General features: G+C 37.2%; 1 protein-coding gene and 1 long non-coding RNA gene across 9 annotated transcripts; one reads left to right on the plus strand and one right to left on the minus strand.

Moving 5' to 3' along the window:
• Nucleotides 1-1,756: 1,756 nt before the first annotated feature.
• PNISR (PNN interacting serine and arginine rich protein) lies at nt 1,757-22,745 on the minus strand. 8 transcript variants are annotated; one of them, XM_008519411.2, is made up of 13 exons: nt 21,884-22,745; nt 17,107-17,186; nt 15,703-15,817; nt 14,056-14,244; nt 12,456-12,679; nt 10,679-10,850; nt 9,816-10,006; nt 7,765-7,902; nt 6,489-6,588; nt 5,704-5,757; nt 4,461-4,631; nt 2,336-3,422; nt 1,757-2,093 (listed from the first exon to the last, which is right to left on the minus strand). In XM_008519411.2, exons 3-13 carry the CDS (start codon nt 15,788-15,790, stop codon nt 2,063-2,065), a joined length of 2,445 nt encoding a protein of 814 aa, XP_008517633.1. In that variant the 5' UTR covers nt 15,791-15,817; nt 17,107-17,186; nt 21,884-22,745; the 3' UTR covers nt 1,757-2,062. The 8 variants fall into 8 exon arrangements, 6 of the variants coding, with proteins under 6 accessions (XP_008517633.1, XP_008517632.1, XP_070412833.1 ...); XM_008519410.2 differs by having other exon boundaries at nt 2,336-3,446; XM_070556732.1 differs by having other exon boundaries at nt 15,703-15,822; nt 21,884-22,669.
• Nucleotides 22,709-27,507, plus strand: LOC139073356 (uncharacterized). The gene is made up of 2 exons (XR_011522005.1): nt 22,709-25,486; nt 27,365-27,507. It is a non-coding gene; the product is annotated as an uncharacterized lncRNA (long non-coding RNA).
• Nucleotides 27,508-27,562: the final 55 nt, after the last annotated feature.

Below are 27,562 nucleotides of genomic sequence, written 5' to 3' on the forward strand. Positions count from 1 at the left end.
GAGAACCCCTTAAGACAATTTTTACTGACCAGTTCAGACCAATGATTGTCTCAGAAATTGAATCTATTAATTTTCTGGTGGAGTCATTTTAGAAAAAATTTTATAACCAAATTAGACATCTAACTAATTTATGTCTAAGTTTTAGCATTCACATCTCAAATCATGGAAGCCTTATTTTATAAAACTTTACCACTCAAGGTAAACATAGTTCATTACATGTCAATGAAATGATGAATTCTCTAAATTATCCACCAAAACCTGAAAAACCCAAATATCTAATTATAACACTGATGTATCTACTAATGATCATGTACATTATGATGGTGTTTTAAAAAATATCTATAGATTTAAATAAGAAGCTTGCATATTATGGCCGAGTAAATAAAACTGTCAACTACTACTTTTGGCTCTAGTTTTATCTTGCCCAAAAATGTGCATAACATAGCCAGCAGAACTTTTCTGTAGAATTTTATTTTGAAAATATTATTTCACTTGAAGATTGATCTAAAAAACATTTTAAGATATGAAAATGTTATACAACTTATCTATTACAAATCAACCAGATAATTAATTCTGTAATTAGGTACACTGTGTTAGCTCACCTACATAAAAAATATTGCACATTTTCCTTTATTTTGGGTCCAGATGTGACTGATGTCTAAACTATATAGAATTCCAAACTATTTAAAAGTTATTCTGTGAAATGTCAACTTTATAAATATCAGAACTAAATGCACTGTAAAACAACCATTTTGGTAAACATGCATTTATTCACAGTTGATTTCCTCTAGATAAATGCATAACTGCTCAAAATTATTTAAGAACCCATGTAGAGGTACGAGAGTACACTATACAAATCTATTTCTACCTTCATTTTTAGGAAACACTGATCTTGGCAAAAATCTGGCTTATTTTAAAATGAACTATTGCTGGTAAGAAGGCATACTTTAAAACTTTTCTGTGACCTGCACCTGCTCTTTTCCTTTTAAATGAAAATTTAAAAGCATTTATTTTAGAGATTTATCTGACCATCGCAGTATAAGTGAATAATCATATAAAAGCGGACCCCAAAAGCAGTTGAGCATTAAAATGCCCGCAGAGCCTCATTTCACTCATTATAACTGCCTTAAATTGCTAGACCACTCACTGATCATAATTTTAAGAAAGTGACGAAACCAGACCATTTTAATGTTATGAAATTGACACAAACCTGCATAACACAGCATTCCTCCACTGAGCTGAGGTCATATTATACTTTAAAAATATAAATAAATACATTGAATTGTGAGTCTTACTTCTATAACCTCAAAGTGTTTAAAATATGCTTCGAAAACAGAAGTGGGTAACTGCAGAATATAGTTCCAGACTTGACTATTAGTGTCAAACACAATTGTTCCTTATAAATAGCTAATGGTGCACTGGCTTGATTGATTCCAGCAATTTCATTTTACAGGAGTGAACTATGCTTTATACACACAGAGAATAGATTACTTGAAAATCCCCGAAATAGGAAGAAATGTTTAGAAAGCTGTCAAATGCTTCTAAATTTCTTGGCCCTCTTCCACACCCTTAAAGTTGGAATTTGACAAAAATCCATGGGTACAATTTACAAACGTTGACAAACTATGAAGTTAAAACTATTTTCTTTGGGGGAGATGAGAGGAAATACCTTTAAAACCTGTAATACAAAACTCCAGCTGCCTTTTTATAAAAGTACGTTCCTTAGATTAAAATCATAAAATTAAGGTGCAAGAGGTTAACAAAAATGAACTAAAGAGCTTTATTGACATCACAGTACATTCAAGAATAATTTTAAGAACATTACAGCTGAAAGAGAATGGCGTGTTTATAGTCTTATGCACTATTTTTTGAAAAAATGTAATACAAAGAAATCCTATTAAGTAACTTGGAGCAGCATTTGGAAAAAGTACACCTATTTACAGATTAAAAAAAAAAAGATTCTGGTTTCACCTACACAGCCACAATGTGCCTCTATAATGAGACAAGCCCTTAAAACTCATGGAATTTTTTTAACATCATGGCATTCTTGCCACATCATTCCTCAGCGTTTACGACGGGGAGGGGTTGTTGATCTGAAAAAAAAGGGAAAAGACAAAATTTAAAAATAAAAATGTATTTTAAACTCAAGAATCTGCAATTTTTAAATAAATAATATTATATAGGATTTCTAAAATTACTTAAGACTATGATCATTTATCAAGTACCAAACTGAGTTTATTAAAGAGAGAGAGAGAGAGAAAGGACACTTTCAACTTTGAATAATTCAGTCAAATTTTTTAAAAAATCAGACAAAATACTTTAAAAAGTATACTACCTTGATCGGGACTTAGACTTGTGTTTGCGGCTTGCCTTCTTACCAGACCTTTGAGATTTCTCCATGGATCGCGATCGACTATGTTTAGGCTTCTTAGCCTTCTTTTCTTTGCTACTTCCTGGAGATTCAGAACTGCTCCTTCCACTAGAATCAGAGCCTGAATGTTTTTTACTATCTTTGGTAGTACTCTTCTTACTATCTTGTCTAGAATCATGTCTGATGATTTTAACAGATATAGAACCACTCCTAGAGAATGTTCTTTCACTTTCTCGTTTCCTTTTTAACCTATCATCCTGACTACTGAACTTAAAATCTTTTTCTTCCCTTTTTTGTTTCTCTTTTCTCTTATCCTGTTCACGCTCCCTTTCTTTGTCTTTCTTTTTCCTATCTTTATCTATACTTCGACTCCTCTCCTTTTTCCTCTCTTGTTCTTTAGCCTCACCTTTGTGCTTATGACTGCTCCCACTAAGATTTCCACGTTGATCATCAATTTTACGCCTATCTCGACTCCTACTGCGACTGGACCGATTGGTTCGCCTATCCCTTGAGCGACTTCTACTTCTACGTCTCTCTCGGGAAGGACTCCGATTTCTTCGTCTTTCTCTTTCAATGCTATTTCTATTAGATCTCCTCCTATCTCTAATCTTTACTCTAGCCCTATTACTCTCTATTTTAATTCTACGAGAGTAACTTCTACTCCTACTACGTCTAGCTTTAATTGTTGGAGATCTACTCCTACTATGCCTCTTTTTCCTTTTAGGAGAAGAAGATCGAGAAGAAGTGCGACTACTCCCTGAGCTAGAGCTGTATGAAGAGCTAGAGACAGTACTACTTGTGCTACTAGTTCTGCTATTGCTACTGGAACTGCCACTACTAGAACTTCCGGATCTACTCCTTCCTTGTTTCTCTTTTTCTTTATGCTCTTTTTTTGGTTCTAAAACTGATGTAGTTTCATTTGGAGTTCTTTTCTTTTCATTAACCACATCACCGTCTGCTTCTCTTGCTTCTAGTAGTGATAAACTATTTTGCTCTTTATGGATAAATTCATTCATCTCTTTTGTAACCCTTTCTGTTTGTTGCTTTTCTTCTGAAACAGAAAAAGACAAAAATACTAAGAAGAGTCAAATGTACGATGCAAAAATTCCCATCCTACCAAATTTCAAGCTATCAGACTGTAACAATAGAGCAGCACTGTTCAATAGAAATAGAATGCAAACCACATAAGCAACTTAAAATTTTCTAGTAGCTACCTTAAAAAAGTAAAAAGAAACAGGTGAAATTAACTTTAATATTTTATTAACCCAATACATCAAAAATTCTGCTTTTTTCCCCCATGTAAAGTCTTTGAAACATAGTGTGTATTTTACACCTACAGCACATCTCAATTTGGGCTAGCTACACTTTAGGTGCTCAATAGCTACTCTAGTTAGCTACCCTCCTGGACAGCACAGCAATAGAGCATCAAATCATAGAGGTACATGTGAAGCAAGTAAGAAAGATTTCCCTTTTGGCCAATAAGGCAACTTAAAGATAAATAAGGAACTTACAGGGAGTTTTCAACTGCTAACTTTTCATAATTACCTTTCAAATATTCCAAATAAGATTTTTTCAAGAAAGAAATACTGAATATTCTCCTTCATTATTCCAGTATCATTATGTAAATAAACTGTTAAGAACTGTACTCATGTACACTATTTTACATAAAAAACTTCTAAAAAAGTCCTCCTTCTATTAAATACGCTAGCTCCAAACTAAATATCCTAGCTGCAAATCACTTTTCAACAGTTTTACAAATTACTTCCCCAATTTCAAAAGTCGTCTTTCATTTTAACTTTAATAAGAAATAAAACTACACTAAACAGCTTAGAGCCACTGAAATTAATGTCTCCCCAAAGAAAACAAAACACAGTTTACCTTTTATAAACCAGATATCTTGAATACTACAAATAATTTTGATTTTAAGTTTGATAAAAATTGCAAATGAGCCCAAAACCTTAGTTTCAGTCATATCACATATTATTTATAATCTACCCTCAATTCTATCCTTTGCTATTTTTATGTTGGTTGAAATAGAAAAAGAAATACAAACGAAACTGAACAAAAATTAAGTGAGTAAAAGATATACCTTCCATCTGTTTATCATGTAACAGCTGCTGTTCTTTTTCTTTTCTCCAAAAAGCTTCCTGTTTTTGCCGGATTCGGTGCCGTAATTCCTCATCATCAGTGTCAGATGACTCAGAGCCCCTGTCACTCCTCTCATCTTCACTGTCTCCTGATCCATAACCACCCAGTCCACCTGTGTGCATAAAGCCCAGTCTATCATATGGAAAAATTATTCTATGCCCTAAAAACTTTTTAAGGTCCGAGAAGAAAGCTCATTTCTTTTTTCACTGCCTTTTCTGGGAAGAACATGTTTATTCGGGGTGGGGAGGAGTATAAATTCCAACACTTACTGAGTTCATAGAACCCTCATGAAAATTGATACCTAGTATCTTACTCTTTCTGGACTATTTCATATTTCCCACCATAAAGGAATCACGATAATGGTTTTGCTTTCCTGTCCATGCTAACCAACAAATCTTTTAACAGGACAGGAAAGCCTCACTAAAGCACAATCACATCAACTACCTCTAAAACATTTATGCTGATCCTGAAAATATTTCTAGAATTAACTCTTTCATTGCCCAAAGCTTAGAAATCCCAGTTAGTATGCTAAGTATTTTTTCCCTAAAAAAAATCAGAATACTGTAATTCTCTCTGGTACAGAAACAGTATGGCGCTAAAACTACTCCCCACCCTGAAGTGATCTAAATAGTAGTCATAACAAAATCACATGGGCATTTGGTTATACCCATTTCTGTTGATCCTCACAAAGATTAATTGGAAATGAAGATGTGAAAAAGACAAATTCAAGCTTTCATATATTTGATAATATATCATGCAAATAGCAAATTAGGAACACATCACTACTATTATAGTATGGTAAGATAAACCCTTTCCTCTATGTTAAAACTTGATTTGCTGCAATACAATCTAAATAAAGATCCTTAAAAGCATCAGTGGATAGTTCTTCCCGAAGGCGTGTATGCAATAATTTTGAAAGCCAGCTTAAATACTATCGTGGCTAAGTTACAAATTATTACAACTTGCTCCAATAAACTATGAATTAGTCACCATATTTATTATAATTCCACTGTGAATGCTTTAGTCAAAAAAATAGGCAAACCTACCAGAGACTGATATAACCCTAAGACCTAGGTTTTATAAACTGAGTAGGAATAGTACAGTTTCAAAACAGAACATGTAGAGAGACAAGGTAAGTGTGAGTTTCCCTTTAAGGCCCTCTCACAAATAAGGAGAACACTTACCGAGTCCAGTGAGGGAAGCCAGTGCACTGGACTGTGCCAGCTGTTTTGCAGGAGCTTTGTATCACATCAACAACAGGAACAACATGTTAACACAAATAGCCACGATTTCATAGTCATGAGAGTCTATGGTATTGTTAAATCTACTACTATTGCTGCTTTTTGGGGAGAGAAGAAACATTAAAAACACAACATTCACTTTAAACCAGTAGCATGTCTGGCCTTGAAATTCTAATTCTGATGTGAGCTGAAATTGGTTTATAATGAGGAAAACTGTCAACCAGTACATCAGCATTTTAATTTTTGAAGTATGGCCCATAACTTAAATTTTGCTTTCAATAAATTTAAGAGGTACTAAAAATAGGGAGGGTGTGGGGAAGAATCACTTGCTTCTGTAAGAATTATAAGTGATAAAGTGTGAAAACTGAAGGCTTATAATTCATTAGTCAAACTAAATTGTATTAGAAGTCATACACCAATACCGTGGTATCTATAAAAAAAAAATCAGGTGAAATAAATTGAACATCAAGAAGTTTCCATCATACAGTTTATAGAACAACAGCAATAACTGCTCATTTGTACTCAGGTATGTTGGATAAAACAAAAATATTTTTATAGTTTTAATATGGTGTCTACAAACCTAACTTTTCCCAAAGAGTTAAAACATGCAAGAAGAGAATATTCAAATATCTGCTAGTAATTCAACAAGGACAATAAAAAGTCCAGAATAGCCACCAAAACCAAAACACCCCCAGAAAAACAAAACCAAGAACACCCACAATATATACCTTTTGTTGCTTTCCGATGTGCATCTTTGGCTACGTAATAAATTTCTTCATCTGTGACATCCAGTAGAATTTCAGTCAGAAGCATTTTTGTCAGCAACATCTATAGAAGGATATTTTATATGGTGTTTCTAATTTAATTATAATAGTTACTAATATAGTTTGACATTTTCAAAAAAATTAAAAGGCAAGCCCATTTTATAAAACATTTTTAGAGATCAGATCAACCATTCTAAGGCATAAAATATCTTGAAATTATTCTAAAGTATCAAAACTTTAACAAATTTCAAAATCATATAGATTAAAGAAAAAATATGAATTTATCTGTAGAGACAGTGAATTCTACTTCTAGAGACAAACATTTTTAAAAAGTCCCTAAGAAAAATTCCCACAGATGTTTCCAGTTCAAAGGAGTATCCCTTCATTTAATAATATTATTAAGCAGCACAACAGCAGTTTCCTAAGTCACTTAGGAACTTACATTAACCCTCAGCTGAAGGTAAAAGTTGAGGGGGAAAACAACAAGGAAAAAGCAGTTATTCCATTCTGTGAGATGAAGTCCTCTTTTTCTTGACTAGTGTAATACAGAGTACAATAGACCTGAAGTAAGAGCTGGATTCCAGCACTGGTTTGGCTACCCAGAGCTGTTTCAAATGTGGACTACTAGTCCCTTAGCCTCTGTGGACTCCAGATTCCTCATCTATTACAATGAATCAGCCCTTCCAAATACATTCCAAAGATCATTAGTCTTTCAATATGAGAAACGCAGCATATTACATTCCCAATCTTAGAAAATGACAATAAACATTACAGAAATGAAAGGCTTTAAGAGGTCTTGCAGTAAAGAATTCTATTTGTGCTTAACTCAGTGCTTCCTAGACTTATTTTTCTATGACATCTTTTAATCTTTCTCAGTATTGAGAAAACACTTTGGAAAATAACAGATCAACAAATGTTCCCTTGGGTCTCATATAGTAAAACATTGTTTAATTACAACCATGGTATTAGGAAATGTGCTTTCTAACTTTTATAAGCTGTGATTTTGTATTATAAGAGTTACCTGGATTTTGCAGACATTGTTGCCCAGCAAACCTACATATTAACATCCATTTTATAATTATTTCATGAGTTCTCAGTTTAAATGTGTTAAGACAGCCAACCAATAGTTTAAAAAATATATAAACAAAATAAATCCTATAATAAAATGTTGCATGTCAATTACACCTCAACAAAAATTTTTTTAAAAATCCTGTACATGTTAAGAAATTGAATATTCTACCATTTGGTACTCTTTCTCTTCTTCAGTCATCTCAGGTTCACTCTGCTCTTCTTGAGGAACTGGAGATGGACTTCTGGTGACTTTTCCACTGCTTGCAGCCTCAACATTTTCAGTGTCTTCATCTTCCTCATCACTATCCTAAAAAAAGTTAACAGTACAGGTAGTCCAAATTCATGCTTATAATGTAAAATCATTATCTTAAATATTCTTTCTTTTTTTTTTTTTTGCTGAGGAAGACTCGCTCTGAGCTAACATCTGCTGCTAATCTTCCTCTTCTTTTGCTTGAGGAAGATTAGCCCTGAGCTAACACCTGTGCCGATCTTCCTCTTTTTGTACATGGGTCACTACCACAGCATGGCTGAGGAGTGGTGTAGGTCCACACCCGGGATTCAAACTCACTAACCTGGGCCGCCAAAGCAGAACATGCTGAAAACCACTAGGCCATGGGGCTGGCTCCTTACATATTCTACTTTAAAATCTCAAATTAAAAAATCTATGAAACTGATATATAAAGATGGAATTTCTCTCTAAATCTTATTTGGTAATTTAAAGTGCTACCTGAGAGGAAATGTATGACTACAAAATAGCATATGAGAATCAACTGTTTTCATTATTCTTCAATTTTCTTGTCTTCTTAGTCAATTATGACCTTATTTTATAAATAACCAGAAACACATCACACCCAGAGACTGATTTAATCACTACCTATTATTTATATGATGGTCCTGAAATGAGTGGCTTGTAGAACTTTGGATAAATGGACCACAGTCATATTATTAAGTCTAACTTTTACAGCTATAAATTTAAGCTAGTTACCTAAAATCTTGTGACATAACATCAAAAATCTACAGTCAGTTTCTAAATCTCAGCTGGCCCTGAAAGTTACTGAAATTTGCTTTTTTTTGTTTTTTTCTGGTGAGGAAGAATGGCCCTGAGCTAACATCTGTTGCCAATCATACTCTTTTTGCTGAGGAACCCTGGCCCTGGGCTAACATCCATGCCCATCTTCTTCTATTTTATGTGGGACACCTGCCACAGGACAGCTTGACAAGCTGTACGTAGGTCAGCACGTGGGATTCGAACCAGCAAACTCTGGGCCACCAATGCAGAACGTGCAAACTTAACTGCTGCGCCACTGGGCCAGCCCCTAGAAAGGCTATTTGAACCAGGGGAAGAACACACGTAACACAAACGCATATGGGAGGAAATGGAGGATAATCTCCAAACAATTTTTCTGACACTCAAAAATATCAAATCTGGAAATTCAATATTTCACATAATAACTTAAAAATTGGGGGGAAAAAGGTCAATTTTAACAGTGGTAGTCTGTTTTTTCTTATGTTCCTAACACTCAGAACAAAAATACTCTTTGACATGGTTCTTTTGTTAAAAATTAATTTACGGAATTTAAATAAAACCAATGTCTGCTTAAATCTACTACCTTGCTGTTGTTGAGACTTATTTCTGAAGCAGAAAATGGCCTTGAGAGCAAGATCCATTTCCTGAGTCACACACTGGCCCGTGCTGTGGCTGTCATACCAGCCAGGAGCACATTGTGGCTAAATTAAAAAACTAGTAAGCCACTCATGCCATCCAAGTGATGAAGATTTATATATTTAAAACTATGTACTTTCAGTGCTGTCAAAAATTAGGAAAGTTATTACATCCTCTGTTATAAGTATATATTTCAATGTTCAAAAAGGGCAGATGTGTTTCTCTACTGCCATTTTAACTTAGTTTTGTTTTATAATCCACTCTAGAGAGTTAGCTGGACCACAGCAAAAGAACACACATTTGTTAGTCATGGTAATACCTATCCACCATCCCACTGAATAATTTCTCTCTGGAATGAAATGTTTTATGAACTTGCTGCCCCCTTTCTCCTTACTCTACCCTCAGTAACACATATGTAAAAACATAATCCATAATATATTCAGTGAAAGTAATCTCAGGAACATTAATATTTTTCTACAGGCTAAAATACCTATTTATTTCAATAAACTTTCCATATAGATATCACACGGAGTTTTATGTCAGGGGATTCTACTTACAAATTTACTTCTCTGAGGTAAACGAGGGCCATCTCCTCCTTCAGCATCTTCTGTGGCCTTCTTTTCTTTTTTGGACAATTGTGAACGTTGTTGTTCCATTCTTTCTTTCTCCAACTTCTTCTGCTTTTCACGTTCCATTTTTTCAAGACCTTCTCGGATCCAAGCTGGAAGAGTTCTGCGTTTTACTGCATCTGTTTCACATGGGAAAAAATATTTACCAGTCAGTTAAGTAAAAATCATAAATGCATGAGTTCCTTACTGTTGAATTTCTATAAACTTTGTGAGTGAATTAAAAAAAAGAACTCTGGTGCCATGTGAGAGCTTCTAGCAAATATTTTCTTTCTCCAGCAAGGCAGTGGTAATAAAAAGAACCTGTTAAACACAGGCTTTTCTTTAAAATCATCACTTTTAACAGCAACAGTGAAGGCTGTCTTAATGCTTCCAGCGTGCCAGCACACTATGAAAGTATGTTAAACCATTATCTCACTGAATCCTAAAGAAGCCCTAAAGGATCACTACTGTTACTCAATCTCTTTTACAAGTGAGGAAACAGACTCAAAGAGACGAAGTGATGTGCTCAACGTTATAAAGCCACTAAGCAGTGATGTGGACTAACTCGGAGGCAAACTCTTACACTATGCTGCTTCCTAAAATAGGAAAACACAACAAAGTCAAACCAAAGCACAGTCCATTTTCACACTGAGAATTCATTTAAACAAGTATTATTCCGTAAGTTAAAAGAATCTTCCTAAGATGTCTACTTTGTGGTAAAAAGGAAAGACTCTGGTCCATTAAGTGCTGGATTTGGATTTCCAGATATAAAGTAGCATAATTATGTAAGTTTACTAAACTTAAATAGCTACCAATTTGTGGAGGCTCCTGCTTCACAGGAAGTGCAATAGGTGAACGCTGCCGATCCCTGAATGATGATGGCCTTTCTCTTCGATTCTGGGGAGGTGCCGGAGGTCCTGGAGGTCCTGGTTGCCAATAAGGAGGATGAAATCCACCTTGCGGTGGACCAAAAGCAGCCCCATGCTGAAAGAGTATGGCAGTTTATTTTTCTTCACGTTAATACAATAAACTCTCTGGGACACACGTGTGTTATGAACTGGGACAGTAGAAATCCATGTGTGCAGCAAATCCAAGAATTCCATGGTTCTAATATCCACTGATATTTCTGTAGCCCCAAGCACCTAGGCTTACTTTTCTTAAGAAAGATAAAGATTTTCTGCCTACACAAATGCAAAGAGCCATCTAAAACCCAGCTGATACAATATTTTCAAGAAGTATAGAAAAGGATATATATATGAACTTTTTCATTCTGAATCTCTTTAAAAACTAATCCTTCCGCTACCAAGAAATCAAATAAATGCCAATTTTTCTGTAACTAGAAAAAACAGGAAAAATTTTTATCAACTCCAACTTCCTAATTCTAGTGAACTTAAGTTTTCTCTAATCTTGCAAAAAATATCTATTTTAAGCAAAGATAAAAGTTACCAAATCATTTTAAATATTTTTTGCAACTTTGCCATTTTCAGAGGCTTTTCCAAGCCAGTTGCCAACAGAGCTCTTGGTCTTGTTAGCATGGGGATCTATGCCAACGTGGTATAAAGAGAGGCTCCCTGACACCACATTTGTTCAAAACCAAACAAAAACTGTCATATCTGTATACCAAGTATGAGGATACAAGTATCTGAATATGTATGAAGAAGAGGATCACTGTCTCAGGGTAAATATTATTTACATTTATGTCCATTATCCATATAACCAGTGAAATGTATGGGTTTTTTCAAAATTTTAAATTGTGATAGCTCAGTTTATAAGGCAACAACTGCAATCAGTTATTTCAAAATGACTCCTAGCACTATAATTTAACGGTAGACCCTACCAGAGTGCTCAGAGAAAATAAAGCCCCACATGATGACATTATTCCCCATAGAGTTCTATGTCCCTAGGAATGAATTAGATGCTACAAAGGAAATATGTACAAGTCCATTAACATGTCACATCAGAATGGGAAAAAAATGACAACACTAGACAGAGTCCTAACTCTACACAGCAGAAGGAATTGCATTTAGGAAGATGATCTATGATCTTCATGTATTTTATTCTTGTCTTAACCATCATCTACTATTGATAAATAAGGTATTCAACTACCGTGCATTGATCTTCATGTATTTTATTCTTGTCTTAACCATCATCTACTATTGATAAATAAGGTATTCAACTACCGTGCATTGATCTTCATGTATTTTATTCTTGTCTTAACCATAATCTACTATTGATAAATAATGTATTCAACTACTGTGCATTTTCTAAACTTTATTTAATATTTAAATGTGCCATTTTGAAATTAGAAAACAAAACATCATATAGCTATTGCATTTACACATTTTTCATTTTATCCAAAGTTTTCCCTAACAATCCTTTATACCATTTTCCTAAACAAATCAAAAACCAGAAAATAAAAATCTACTAATCTTAATACTCAAAAATTGATAACTTTTCTGAGACATAATATGCGCTTATCTGTACAAGACTGAAAAGTGAAACACATATCTTAGGTACTCTTGATGAGACACTTCCAAAGAATGGATTACGTGCACATCTACAATATTAAAGCAACAAAATATCTTTCACCTGATAGTCAAACTGGTTCACTGGCCCCACTGCAAAATTATCGGGTGGTCCACCAAAGTTGTGATTGTTCTGGTTAAATATATGCCTGTTGTCAGGGGCAAATTCCCCACTGTCCTGACTGTTGCTGTCTTCGGAAGGAGGAACAATGTCCATTGGGCCTGGTGTTGGTGGCATCCATGGCTGATCTGGAGGGGGGTGTGGGGGTTGCTGATGCATTCCCCATTCTATTTAGGATTTAGGCATAAAAACATTCAACAGGGCGTTATAACAAAATCAACACAAATTTTTTCAGATCTCAAGAAAGCTAGATTCTTCAGTAAAGAAATAGATTTAAAAATTTATGACTTCTTGGTCAAATTCCTTTTCTATATCTTAAAAATAAGAAAAGAATTAATCCAATAAATAATTCAAATGAGCTAAGTCCAGTCTAATTCATATGCTAAAGAAATGGAAACCAAATGCCCAAAATTATTTTTAATGAATGTAACAAAATCCAGAGCAATTTTTTGTTGAATTTTCTATTTCTGTTCAGTAACAACACCATAAAAATAATACCTTGACCATTTTATATAATTTCTTGCTTCCATGAACACATTTATCCTCACAACATCCCTGTGAGGTAGGGAGAAATCAGGTATTATTTTTGCCAATTTCAGGAGAGGAAATTGACACAGAGGTTAAGTCACTTGCCAGGGTCACAAAGAAAGCCAGTAGAATAAAGTTGGGGGAGTGGGGATGCCAACGTGAGTCATGTATAACTTGAACTTGGGAACCAAAACATTTTCAAACTTGGGGAAATTTGGCGTAGCTTCAAGAAAACTAGAAATGAACTACCTCACAGTATCAAAGATTAGAATGTTTGTTATTCTTTTAAAAGCGATGTTAGAGGATTATTTCCTGAGTTTTCCATTCTTACATTGAGAAACAATAGTAAGTATTAAAAGGGAAAGGGAGATATGACTTCACCATCAGCATACTCAAATGTAAGATTCCTCTATAAATAATTTGAAATGACTATTAAAAATAATAACACAAGTCATAGAAAACTGAACTAGCATCAAGGAATCTAAATTATACTGTGAAGTAAAAAAGCAAACAAACAAAAAATAAAACAGAAAAACTGATGGAAGATCTTCACTATGTGAAGAAAGAGGGGAGAAAAAGATGGGCGGATGGTAGGGGCAGAGTATATTTGACAGACTAATTTGTCACATAGTGACACAATTTTTCTTTAATTAGAGACTAGACATGTTTTGCTCTGCCAGTGCTGCTTCTGAAAAGGCCAGAGGTTGCAACAGAGAGACATAGAATGCTCTCCTCCCTAGATGCCAAGTGAAGTTTCCAGTGTTCCCAGCCCCTGTCAGCCTAGGAATGAAGAACCAAGAAAAAAATCAAACTGAGTGCCACAATGCTAGCAGACTGAGTACAGAATAATTTTAACCACAAAATTTCAAGGTCAAATCTAATTGAAACCGCCTATTCTTTAAGGAGCATTAATTTCAAGAAGTCATAAAACTAATAAGCAAATTAAACAATTTAATTTTAATCCTCATTTTATTTTAAAAGCAGCCCTAAAATTTAAAAAATATAAACAACAAACCTGGTTGCCACATTCTGTTAAAGTTTGAATCTCCTTGAAAATTCCCATGATTGTTTGGACCAGATTCCATTGTAGACATATCTTGTCCATTTGGCATCATTCCTGGTGGTTGTTCCACCATGCTTTGCTGTCCTGAAGCTTCTCTTTGGGCAATCCAAGCTTGAGCCAATGCAGCCCAGTCAATCTGACCTAAAATAATTTAACATAGCAGAATTTAGCATTCAGAACACAGGAGCTAAAAGAATAGTGCTTCTATGTAAAAGAAGCATCTCAGTTATTCCTCACTAGAGACTTTAAATATTACAGAGAATGTTGTGGCTGAAAAGACGCTTAGAAAATAACCCATTTTCAGGCTACAAAATAATATGAACTACTTAAGACTTTCAGAAAGACTCCACAAAAACACTCTTCACTAATTTCTATTAAGCTCAAAGGAAATTTACCCCCTGCACGTTAGTTAACTGAGTTTTCAAAGTCTTATTCGTCTTTTTTTAACCACCGTAACAACAAATGATCAAAATCACTCATTTCTTCCTCAAACAGGTCCTACGCAGGCCCACAGCGGATCTAGTAGACTGCACGAATATAGCTAGCTATCCCTGTTCCTCTTCACAGTCACTCTTCCTGAGCTAAGCCTCCTTTCTCTTGTCAAAATATATCTCCTCAACACCTTCTTAGCCATTCTTTACTCAAAATTCATTGTCTCCGCTATCTTAAAGATCCTCCTTAAATATCTGCAGTTAACATTTTGAAGATCTAATATTATTAATAAAGGAAACAAAGTAGAATAAGGTACAGTTTTTCACATCTCAGTTTAGTAAAGATTAAATAGGTATTCTCACACATTTTTGTAGAAAGATAAATTGGCATAACCCACACAAAGTTAAACTTGGCAATGTGTATCTAAAACTTTTCAAACGTGCAACTGTCATCTAACAAACCTAGTTCTCAGAGTTTTTCCTATGAAAATAACTGGACAAGTGAATAATGATATGTATACAAAATTATATTTCAAAAAGTAAAAAGCTATAAACAGTCATCCAAAGGTGGATTAAATTACAGTACAGTGATATAACAGAATACTATGTAGCTATTAAAAAAGGAAATAAGATCAGATTAACCCAATAACGGCAGGGCAATGGAAGGGGTCATATCAATGAAATACCAAACTGGCCATGGGTCAGTAACTATTAAAGCTAAGTAATAAATGGGAGCTCCCTAAACTCTTTTTTTCCTCTGTATATGCTTGAAATATTCCATAATAAAGAGAAATTTTTAAATGATATAGCATATTATCAGTTGACTATGATCTACAGAGAACTGTAAGATTCAAAATTAACAATAGAAGTACGTTTTATTTAAGCAACACATTTAAGAAAGACTTTCCTCTTTCTTTAGAAAAACAAGAACTAAATCAGTTTTAAATATGTAAAATCTTCATAAAGCTTTCTACTCTGTGAGGAAGTCTACCAAAGGGAAATTCATTCCCTAACATGTGTGCTATGGCAAGACTATTTAGGAGAAAAGACTAAATTCTGACCATAAAAATGATCCAATAAATTCCATCTCCCTAATCCCATCACCTATCTCCCATTCATCTCTCTACATCTCCCCTCCCCCACCTCCCAGTTCAATCTGTCTCCTTACTTGGATCCTGCTGATGCTGGAATGACTGCATCCACTGTTGCTGGTTCAGGGGCCACTGCTGCCAAGGCTGTCCTCCTTGATCCCACATCTTGACTTTAAAAATATATTTAATTTTCTATCCTCAACAAAACAAACATAGTTTAAAAATAAGAATGAGTGTTTTTTAATTCTAAAGGCTCACACATCAGAAATTGTTATATGATGATACACTTATGCAACCAGAGCTCTAAAATTCTGGTCAATAGGTTGCCAGAGGCAAGTGGACAACGCTGGTGTCAGAGTGTGGTGGCAACCATACTCTAATCAATTTAGCTCAGAAATGGGGGGGAAATCTAATTTTTCCAAATATAAATCTCTAGAAATGTAATTATTTTAAAGACCATAAGAAAAAAAGTGACTTAATCTCCCCGAACCAAAGAAGAGGGTAACCAAATAGCTCTAGCTCATGATGAAAAACTCTTCCTTACAAATAATTAGTTAATGAATGCACATGGTCGAACAGATTTAGAAAGCTGCCACATTGCCAAACCTAAGAAAACAATTTATTCAGGCAATCTCAGAAGAAAAATTGGTGGGAAATCACAAATTCAAAGATTGCTCAAATATTACGTCTACAGATTATTAGGTGTCTTCTCAAGATAGACAATATTATGTTCCCAGAATCACCATGAAGATTTTCACCAAAAATGTTTAGAATCCAACTGAGCTTTTGGATCTCATTTCCAGTGCAAAGGTATTACAGGGGACAAAGGAACGAGGTACACAGTATCAAAAGAAACAATCAGACAAATCCAAAAGGTGAGATGGTCTACAAGACCAGGTTTCTTAACATGTAAACAGTATAGAAAAGCAGAAGGGATAGAACATTTGTTAATAACTATTAAACCCAGGTGATGGGTATGGGGGGTTCACCACACTAGTTTACCTTCCTGTAAACTAGTGTGAAAACTTTCACAATAAAAAGTTAAAAATTCCTACAAGTGGGGCTGGCCCCGTGGCCGAGTGGTTAAGTTCGCGCGCTCCGCTGCAGGCGGCCCAGTGTTTCGTTGGTTCGAATCCTGGGCGCGGACATGGCACTGCTCATCAAACCACGCTGAGGCAGCGTCCCACATGCCACAACTAGAAGGATCCACAACGGAGAAAATACAACTATGTACCGGGGGGCTTTGGGGAGAAAAAGGAAAAAAAAAATCAAAAAAAAAAAAAAATTCCGATAAGTCTAATACCTTTGTACTTTTTCCAGACTTACTTTCTCCTCCCCCTTTTTCTCTCTTTTCCAACTATACCTTTAAAGCCCTTTAAAAGCTAAATGACTATTTAGAGCCCTTGAAAAGTAACTTCACTTACAACTTTAATTAAAAGATAAATAAATAAAGAAGAAACACTAACTGCATTTTGACTGACCTCAGAGGTTCACCTTCTGTTTAAAATTTCGGTTGACTCAGACTGCAGCTCGGAAGCATAGCAGCAAGATTACTTACGCCCTGAAAAAAAAGAGTATGTGTTTGCTCTTAGTTTATGAAGTTATTAGAAATACTAAAAATAAATTCTAGAGATGCAACATGAAAGTGTGGTCATCTCAAAATTAATCTGGAACTTTTTCTTCCACTAACTTTAAAATGAGAAAGTATTTACCATTATAAAGTTAAGGGAAACAGGTACAACGGAAATGAGAAAGCAAAGCTTTTCAACATTTTTTTCTTTCAAAATATCTTTTTTATTTACTTGAACAGTTCATTAATACAAAACAATGTCAAACAATTTAGGGATTGTCATATATGCTGAGAAAAAAAGGAACAACAAACATTTGAAAAGAAGATCTCATCCACCTGGTATTAACTTAAACGGTACAAATAAAGTAATAAAATGCATTAATTCAGATTTTTCTACGGAATTCTAAGTTTAAAAATTAACATGAGCAAGGTGAGAACAGTTTGCCCCTCAAACGTTTCATTTTCTTCCTATTAGATCAAGAGCTGTTGATAAAAACATGAATATGTTTGTCTTTCTACCTTGCACAAAGTACAGGACAGCTTCTTGCACACAGCACTCACTAAACACCAAATGAATAAATGAATGGTCTGTAGCTCCTTCTTTCTGTTTACTTTTAAAGGTTAATGATAAGGAAGCTGTTGACCTATATTTATGAGAACCAAAAAGCTGGCATAAGCACAGCTTGCTGCTTTCTAAAGCTCTAATGGCATATCAGAGTACAATGTATAGATTTTTCTGTTGTAGGTTGTAAACTGATACAATGTAGGCATTATAATTAGCTCTATGCAGTGCCTACTGGAGCTGCAAGTAGATGTGCACTTAGTAAAACCACTTTAATGATCAAAATCATGTGTACTGACTCCCTACCATCATTTCCAATACATGGACTTCCTTTTCTAGAAATAACTCTAAACAAAGTTTCTTTTACTTACTCACATTTACTGGCTGTCAAGGACAACTTTTTCAGTTCTCCTTTTAAGTTTTCTGACCCTCACTTGTCACCTAGACTTCAGAGCACAAGCTTTGGTTCATGATGCCTACCTATACCACTCACTAGCTGTGTCAATGTGGGCAAAATAACTATTTTCTAATCCTTTGTTTTCTCATCTGTAAAATGGAGGATATAATAAGTGTCTACGTCATAGAGTTATTGTGAAAATTAAATGAGAAACATATGAAAACTCAGCACAGGAAGCTTCAATAAATAGTGGTCAATATCACCACCAAGGCTTTGGAAATACGATCTCTGCAGATGTACTCAAGTTAAACATGTATTCAAGTTAAACTGTGGTCATACTCGATTATGGTGGGTCCTAATCCAATACAACTGGTGTCCTTATAAGAAGACACATACACACACACACACACACAGAGACAAGGCCACGTGACCACAGAAGCAGAAACTGGAGTGATGTGTCTACAGCCAAGGAAAGCCAAAGATTGCTGGGAACCACCAGGAGCTGGGAAACAGCAAGGAAGCCTCCTCCCCTGGAGCAGAGAGAGAGAACCCGAGAGCGGGAGCGCAGCAGAGCATGGCCCTGCTGAAAACTTTATTTCAGACTTCTAGCCTGGAGAACTGTGAAAGAATAAATTTCTGTTGTTTTAGGCCACTCTGTGGTAATTTGTTACAGTATCCCTAAGAAACTAACACAACCAGTAATGACCATAGACCATCGTTTATCTTATCCATTTCTTAGACAACTCTATATTAGAACATTCCTTGCTTTGAGGGTCTTAAAATTACTTGCTTAAATGACAATCATTAACATTTGTAAAAGTCATCTCATAGACTGTGTGGCAAAGAGATGAATGAGGATGAGAATGCAGTGTTTGTTTTAAAGTCCTGAAGGATCAATTGCAAAATCAAAGAGAAAGAAATACACCCATTCTTTGATGCACGTAGTGAAATGTTTCTCACATCAAACAGTTTAGAAACCACAAAATGCAATAATCCTCTTCTCCCCTGCCATTTCAGTCCCATACACCAGGGGACTGACTTCAACGTCAAAAACAATTCATTTGCTCACTTCAGGTTAGGTGGAAATGGCACCTAAATGGCACTAGTAAAAGTGAGTCTTATACTCATTTGAAATATGGTAAAAAACTTTACTACTTGATGTGACATGCATTTTAGTGTATAATGAAATACTCTGCAGCTTGTAGCTCAAGCTAGGTATTAAAAAAATACTGGAGAATTGGATACGTTGGTTATAGACATCAAAAAAAGGTGATAACTGAAAAATAAATGTAGAGAGAGAGTCTAAAGGAAATGACACCCCAAGCACACATACTTTGGTTCTAACACCATTCACCCAAAAAAGGAATCTTTAGAGAAATAGCTGATTCTTAGAACTGAGGTAAGAAATATACAATATGAGCCTGGAGCATCTTGCAGTACCAGGAAGTAAAAAAGTGCTCAAAAAAGGATGGGGGCAAGTCAAAGGGGCACAGCAGACAACTGGAAAGGGGTCCTAACATCCAAAGCTGGAACAACTTGAGCAACAAAACAAAGTAGTACAGCCAGCCCTCCCTCCCCTCGGGTTCCACATCTGCAAACTGAAGCAACTGCGGATCACGGACATACTAATATTTACCATCTGCTGTTGGATAAATCTGGGAGATATGGACGGTTGGACTAATGGACTTGAGCATCTGCAGATTATATTATCTGTGGGGGTCCTGGAACCAATCCCCCTCGGATACCAAGGGATGACTATATTGGATTATCACATAAATTATGCCATAAACATCTATGAGTTCATACTAATATAAATGATTAAATAAAAGGGAGGGAAGAGACAAATCTCCCATGCAGAAGACTTCCAAATAAATTATGCAGATACTCCACCCTAAAGGAGGGAGAGCAGAACTCTCCACTCCTGAAGTGTGGACTGTGCAAAGGGACTTCCTTCCAATGAGCGCAGTATGGAAAGGAGGGGGTGGGTAGGGCAGAGTAACTTTACAGTAGAGAAACCTGAAAATAGCTCAAGCAGGTGATCGACGTCAGTATCAACGTGATAAGTCACGTTCACAGCATGTACCCCTGATAGGATGTGATGAAAAAGGCACTTTACCTCTGTGATCTTCCTCCCTAAAACCCTTAATACCAGTTTTATAATGAGAAAAATAGTAGAGAACTTCCAATAGCAGGACACCCTACAATATACCTGACCAGTGCTCAGAACTATCAAGGTCACTGTAGCAGTTTGCTAGGGCTGCCACGACAAAGTCCCACAGACTGGGTAGCTTAAACAACAGAAATTTATTTCCTCATAGTTCTAAAGGCTAGAAATCCAAGATCAAAATGTCAGGAGCGTTGGTTTCATTCTGAGGCCTCTCTCCCTGGCTTGTAGACAGCTGTCTCCTCCTTGCCTTTCCATGGTGTCCCCTCTGTGTCCTGATTTCTCCTCGTATAAAGACACCAGTCATAATGGATTAGGACCTACCCTAACGACCCAATGTCCAAATACAGTCACATTCTGAAGTACTGAAGTTAGGGCTTCAACATGGGAATTTTGGAGGGACATAATTCAGCCTGTCACAGTCATCAAAATCAAGGAAAGCCTGAGAATTTGTCACCAACTACGAGAAGACTAAGGACACATGACAACTAAATGTCATATGGTACCCTAAATGGGATCCTGGAAGGGGAAAAGGACATTAGGTTAAAACTTAGGAAATGTGAGTAAACTATGGACTTTATTTAATAATAATATGTCAATATTGGTCCATAAATTGTAACAAATATACCATACTAACTTTATGTTAATAACAGGAGAAACTGCGTGTGTGTAAGGTGTGTGTGTGAGGTTTATCCGACAACTCTGTACTATCTGCTCAATTTTGCTGTAAATCAAACTCTTCTAAAAAAATAGTCTATTAATAAAAAGTTTTTAAATACAGTCTCAAGAACATCTTAAGGAAACTGACTTACTGTTACTTTCCCTATAGCACCACGACACCTTACAGAGCAGTCCCACAGGTGAGTCTTTAGTGTCCTGGTTTGTTTTCGTTGCTTTTGCCTTGCTGCACTCCAATCAGAAACTCCAAGTTTATTTTACTCTTCCCTGAATTAACCACCGAGAATCAAAATTTGTCAAGCGCCCAAAATATTCACATGACAATATCCACCACAGGATAATACAACCTAAATACTGGATGCTACCTCGTTCCTTCGTGAAACTTAACACATAATGTTCATCACTGAATAAAAACACAACAAAAATACAAACTAGGAACCTAACTGTGGTTAACAGGATGCATTGGCCCTTAGCTGCGCCTGCGTAGTAGGAGGCGTACGGCGCATAAGGCCCAGGTCCCGGCCCCCACCTCCTCGGGCCCCCTGCACCCCCACCCCATACGGGGGTTCCCACTGCGCACGCGCAGTGCTTAACGGCCGGTCAGGAGCCCAACAATTAGTCCCTTCTCATTCGAGAGGAAACTCTCATAGTTGGAGCAAGGGGTCACGAGCACTCTCTTTAATAAGAACATTTTCTTTTCACCGAGAGCACCGCTCAGATTCACCAAGTCCGGCGGACGCCGCCGCTTTAAGGAAACGAGGTTTCAGCAGTCGCGCCAAGCGGCGTACGCAGCCTACGTGTTTCAGTTATGTTACCTTCGCCACGGAAACCAAGAAGGCTGTAGTGGCCCGGCAAGTCCCCGCGCGTAATTGTTCTCTACCACTTACCCACTCTGGTTCCGGAACACCGTTGTCGCCACCGTTCCTGTAATACCTCTCCAACCCTTCCGATGCTTCCACTTCTTCACGAACAAGACAAGATGGCGCCTGAGTGGTCTCACCCGGAAGTGAATAATAATAACATCCGCTTGTCATCTGAAGCCATACTGTCCCCCATCCTGGTGTTCGAGCACGTGACTGTACCCGGTTAACGTCTTTCCACGCCATGTTTGTTATGGGCAAACCCACCTCCACTTTGTAATGACCACCAAGCGAGTGTCTGAACATTCCTGTACTTTACGTCTTGCTGCTGCCAGCGCTATGCCCGACCCAGTTTCATCTTTACAGCGGGCAGAAAGCCAAGAGCTTAAGTGTTCTGTACCCAGCGCCCTCCAGGCGTGATCCTCCTGCAAGGGGAGGTATGTTCTTCCCTAAGAATGCTTTCGGAAAAAGCGGGCTGAGTTCGCGGCGCTACTTTCAGACTATGGAGGGGCCCATGGGTCAAACGGAACCAACTCTGGCGGGCGCTCGGTGCGCCCGCAGCGGCAGTTCAGGCAAACCAGAGTCTCTGGTGGGAAGGTCTGGAAGGTTGCAGGCTGCGTCTCCCTGAGCGCCGCGCTGGGCTCCGCTTCGGGAGACCGGACGTCAGGCAGGCGGCAAGTCTAGATGGCAGTGATAGCGGAGACCTTAGCTGACCTGGCAGCTGTCGCTCTTTGTTAACCTCAAAGCATCGCGCCCCCTTCAGGGAACACTTGCTCAGCTGTACCTCACCCCGCCAGTCCCGGTATTTCGTTCTTTCCCGTGACCTTTAGGGAAAAGTGGCGGGTAAGTTCAGTTCCCGTCCGGCTGCTCCTTTTCTCAACTACAAGATGGCCTCCCGAAAGGATCTAGGCAATGCAATTCTTCGAGTAGAATACTTGGATTCCACGGTGTTTTAATATGAACCGGGTTCAAGTATTAAAAGTATCGATTTCCAGGCTAAGAGCTACAAGTTACAAGGAAAACAACAATGCTCCAAAGATACAGTATTTATTTCTCAACTAAATCTTGGAAAGTGCCCTTCTAGAGAGTAACATGAAACTTTTGCGTGACTGAAGAAAGAATACACCAAGTATCTAAATTGTTTACTTGGGGATTGTGCAAAGCAAGTAGCAAGTTATAGTAGAAATACAACAGTAAGAGTATAGCTAGATGGATAAAGAAGATAAATACAAATAGATGTGAGAAGATAGATGCCGTTTGCATGAAATTAAATCTTCCTTGAAAAAACACTTAAAACACATACTTCTGCATCAGCATTAGAGGAAAGTCCTCAATAGCTGAAGTTCGGCGGGGCGTCAAATCCAAGTGGCCCTCGAAATAAAACTTCCTCTTGGGAGAAATGTTCACCAACTGCACCCGGCAACACCATGACGTGATTGCATGAAGCACCTACTGGAGGCAGAGGAAAGTTCCGTTCCTTTGACCCTTTCCCTCATTTCTATTCAGCACCAAAAAAGACTGCACAACAGTGTAATATGATTTTTTAGATCACTTTATGGAACAAAAATTAGAAGGACATATATATCACATGTTATCAGTGGTTATCTCGGATTTTGCTTCGTGATTTTCTTCGTTTTCCAAGTTTTTTGCATAGGGCCTGATTTTCAAGTTTATTTCTCTGAACAACAGTCTGATCAGAGAAACATTCTGTTTTCTCTGTTAAACCTGATTACCTCAGTGAAACTTGCATACGTTCCTACTTCCTATAATCATCTTGTAATCGTTTGCTTTTTTCCCCCCCATAAAGTTGAAGCAATTTTTTGGTAGGGTTTTTTTTCCTGGTCTCTGCTCTCCGACTGGCCAGCAAACTGCGTAGCACACAGAAATTTTTGCGTTCATCAAACAATTGAGTTAATATTTTGAACAATAATGACCCCAGTAGAGGCCAGTCATTTTGGAACCCTGTTGCCAAATGGAGAGAATTATTAAATGCCTCACGTTTTGTTCCTTGTGCCAGTTTAACGAGACAATCTCAGCAATCACTGTTTGCCAGGCCAGGAAACGAGTTATACAGTCCCATTTCCCTTTCCATCACCACTGTCGTCTAGGATTTCCCTGAACATTATGACATGAAGGAGACAACAGGCATGTATACTATTTCAACAACAAACTTTCATAGAACGTGTCATTGTGGCTGAGTGTCTTTTTGAGCAGCTGTCCTGCACATGATCTGCTACAGTCTGGTCATCCTGCTCCTTGACCCGAAAGTGCTGTAGCAGCCAGCATCTTGCCAGTCTTGGCAGTCTGCTGCTTATAACTAACAATCAGGGGACTCTGTAAGTTAAATTTTTTATTAAATTCCCCTGTTTGCAGAGTGTTTGAAGCAGAAAATTCATGGAGAGGATCTGTTCAAGTTAGTACTTTGTATTATTATGGAAACATTATCCTCAAGGTAAAATGGAAAAAAGTTAAATGAAATGTGGAAAAGATACTGAATTAGGAAGTATGCTTCTCAAGATGTGAAACTTTACAGTGTTATTAAGTTCCATATCATATCGCCTTAAAATTTAAGAATAAAAATTATTTAAAACTGTGGTATATACATACAGTAGAATATTACTCAGCCTTAAAAATGAAATTCCGATACATGCTACAACATGAACCTTGAGAAGATTATGCTAAGTAAAAAAAGACAGACACAAAAGGACCGATACTGTATAATTTCACTGATATGAGGTACCTAGGATAGGCAAATTTATAAAGACAGAAAATAGAATGCAGTTGCTGGGGGTTGGAGGAAAAAGGGGGATGGGGAAATATTTAATGGGTACAGAGTTTCTGTTTGGGATGAGGAAAGAGTTCTAGAAATGAATGGTGATCTTTGTACAACATTGTGAATGTACTTAATGCCACGGAATTTGTACACCTAAAAATGATTATAATGGTAAATTTTATGTTATATATTTTACCACAGTCAAAATACAATGGAGGCTAAAAAATTATTTAAAGCTAATATGCTACAAGTTATTATAAATTACAACTCTTTTAATTCTTAAGTAATATTGTTACTTAAGCATCTCCTAGCGGGTAGCAAGAGTATATAATGAAGTATAAGAAGGATATAAAATAACAATTACTTCAGTTATTGAACAGTGGACCAAACTAGTCTATGCAGGTAATGGCCATTTAGGCCAGACTGGAGAAAGTAAGGTAAACCTAGTGTGTTCACTACCAGCATATTCTTACCTAAAGTCTTTCATGATTCAAACTACTGTTTCTGTACTTAATTCATGTGTGTGATGTAGCAGACATGATTCCTGTTCACCAATATCTGATTCTCTACCAACTTAGAGCACACAGAAGATGGTATTTGTAAGCCCCCTTAAAGTTAGGGAAGACTTTGTGAATTAGTTCTAGCCAATGGGCTGTGGGTTAAGTGATGACTGTCATTTCTGGACCTAAACTTACAAGACCTGATGCACTGTCCCATCGACCAAGAAGGCCATATGTTTCAATAATGCAGCTACAGACTGGTAAATTCTCTGTCAGCCTGGATCACTGAGTTGTTTCATGGGAAAGAGTGGCCAGAAAGAGCCCCAAATCAGCAAAAGACATTGCAATGATCACAAGGTAAGCTGCTGAGATTCAAGAGTCATTTGTTAATACAGCATAAGCCTAACCTATCCTGACAAATACAGATAGTGGTAATGGGATTTGGGTGCTGCTCAAAGAACCTAAAATGTGTGGTATTAGCTTAGAGGTTGGTTCACACACATGGAAAACTAACACTGGAGGCTAGAAACATGGCACTTCACATTATGCAGTGGCAAAACATTTGATGTATCACCCACGAAAACCTGGAGGCAGAAAATGTACCTTGAATTTCGAACTATGGGAAGAGGTTGAAAAATAAGACACTGCGTGTTGTGTGCCTAATGGATGCATTTGGCAAGATATTACAAGAAAGAATGGAGCTCAGAAAGGAACGGTTGATTTGTAAAAGCTGAAATGAGGGAACAGAGGTGACCAGAAAGTCTGAGACTCACATAGTTCTGTTTTTCAAATCCAAGCAATAGGAGATAAACTTGAGAAAGCCTTTAAGTGACAAAGAATCATTAAAACTCAGACTTGCAGCAAAGATCATAACTAAGGGAGTAGACTTCATACTTACTTTGGAAAACTTTTCAATAGATAAATTAAGGATGTAGAACCTTTAATTTCCTCGCTTGGGAAAAAAATGCCTGAGAATAAAAATGTGGTTAAGAAGATTGCTCTATCATCAAAGCTTATAGACAGAAAGTACCTGCCATAAAGTCAGGAGAGAGGTGTGAAAGTAGGAAATCAAAGAAATATAGCGAACCCAAGAACTACCTATCTCAAAAAAGTGGTATGGTTACTAGCATGTAAATTTGACTTGAAACAGATAAGAAGCCTACTAAGTTTTTAAGAGTTGTACTGAAAAAGAAACCATAAATCTTGCCTAAAGGAACTTGTAATTATTCCATACTTTAAAAAGAATCAACTTCAGTGCCTAATTATCTAGGAAACAGACTGGAAAAAAAAGCTGTGCAGGGCCCACCTAGTGGTGTAGCAGTTAAGTTTGCGCACTCGCTTCAGCTGCCTGGGGTTCGCCGTTCGGATCCCAGGCGCAGACCTATGCATCGCTTATCAGGCCATTCTGTGGCAGGCCTCCCACGTGTAAAACAGAGGAAGATGGGCACGGATGTTCACTCAGGGCCAATCTTCCTCAGCAAGAGGCGGAGGATTGGTGGCAGATGTTAGCTCAGAGCTAATCTTTCTCGGGGGATGGGGTGTGGGGGGGGAAGCTGTGCAACTCCCAAGGATAGCATATTTCTCAACAGCCACTCAGATGTAGACAAGGAAGATAATAATAATAAAAAAAAGATCTTTCCAGAGGGTGGAGTCTGGGTCACAGAGAACAGTGGAGAAGGGAATTCTTACAGAAGAGAAAAAAGGTCAAACTAGGCACATTCCCCATGCCCAGGGTAAGAGACCCTGACAATATCTCCATTTTTCTCCCTCTTTCTGGAGGACAATGTTTATCATGGTTATGGTTCCACCATGGTATGTTAAGTGTGTGGAAAACAGAACACATCCTTTTGGTTCCTGGGAGCAATATCCAGACCTGACATAGCACTTCCAAAGAGCCTGGTCTTAAAGAATAAAACTTTGCCTGGATGGGACTTTGGAGCCGAATCCCTTGAAAAGGGAGTCACTATGTTCCATGTGTAGAAGAGAGAGAGAGCCGAGTATTTGCTGACCCGAGGGTAGATTGTGAGAAATTTCTAGTGCACTCACATATCTCATTCTCTTTTTTCTTCTGAGCCCATGGGACACTTACTCTTTCCTATCCATCCTACCCATCCCTCACTGCAAGTAGGCAGGGCCAGATGACTACTTTTGGCCAATGGGTCATGGGTGACACATCCAAGATGAAGAATTTAATTGTTGGTGCAGACCTTTTATTGCTCTCTTCCTCTGCCACAGTGAGGAGGCCTGGTGTTGAAATGATAGAGCCACAAGACAATCAGCCTGGATTACAAAGTCACCAGTTGGAAAACAGTTGCCTCTGCAGACTACCCGGACTCACAGTGGACTCTGGGTGAGCAAGAAATAAACTGTTAAGTCATTGGGATGTGGAGTTATTTGTTACTGCAGAAAGACCCAGCCTATTCTAATACATAT

Source organism: Equus przewalskii, chromosome 9, assembly GCF_037783145.1.
Source record: "Equus przewalskii isolate Varuska chromosome 9, EquPr2, whole genome shotgun sequence".
NCBI classification, from domain to species: Eukaryota; Metazoa; Chordata; class Mammalia; order Perissodactyla; family Equidae; genus Equus; species Equus przewalskii.

Excerpts from the sequence above, each read along its gene's own strand:
- PNISR (XM_008519410.2), bottom strand. The coding sequence starts at position 15,790 with ATGTGGGATCAAGGAGGACAGCCTTGGCAGCAGTGGCCCCTGAACCAG. Across the intron at positions 10,851-12,455 it reads TGAACCAGTTTGACTATCAG|CATGGGGCTGCTTTTGGTCC; the intron begins GTGAAAGATATT and ends ATACTCTTTCAG. Across the intron at positions 3,447-4,460 it reads ACATGATAAACAGATGGAAG|TATTTTTGTCTTTTTCTGTT; the intron begins GTATATCTTTTA and ends GACTCTTCTTAG.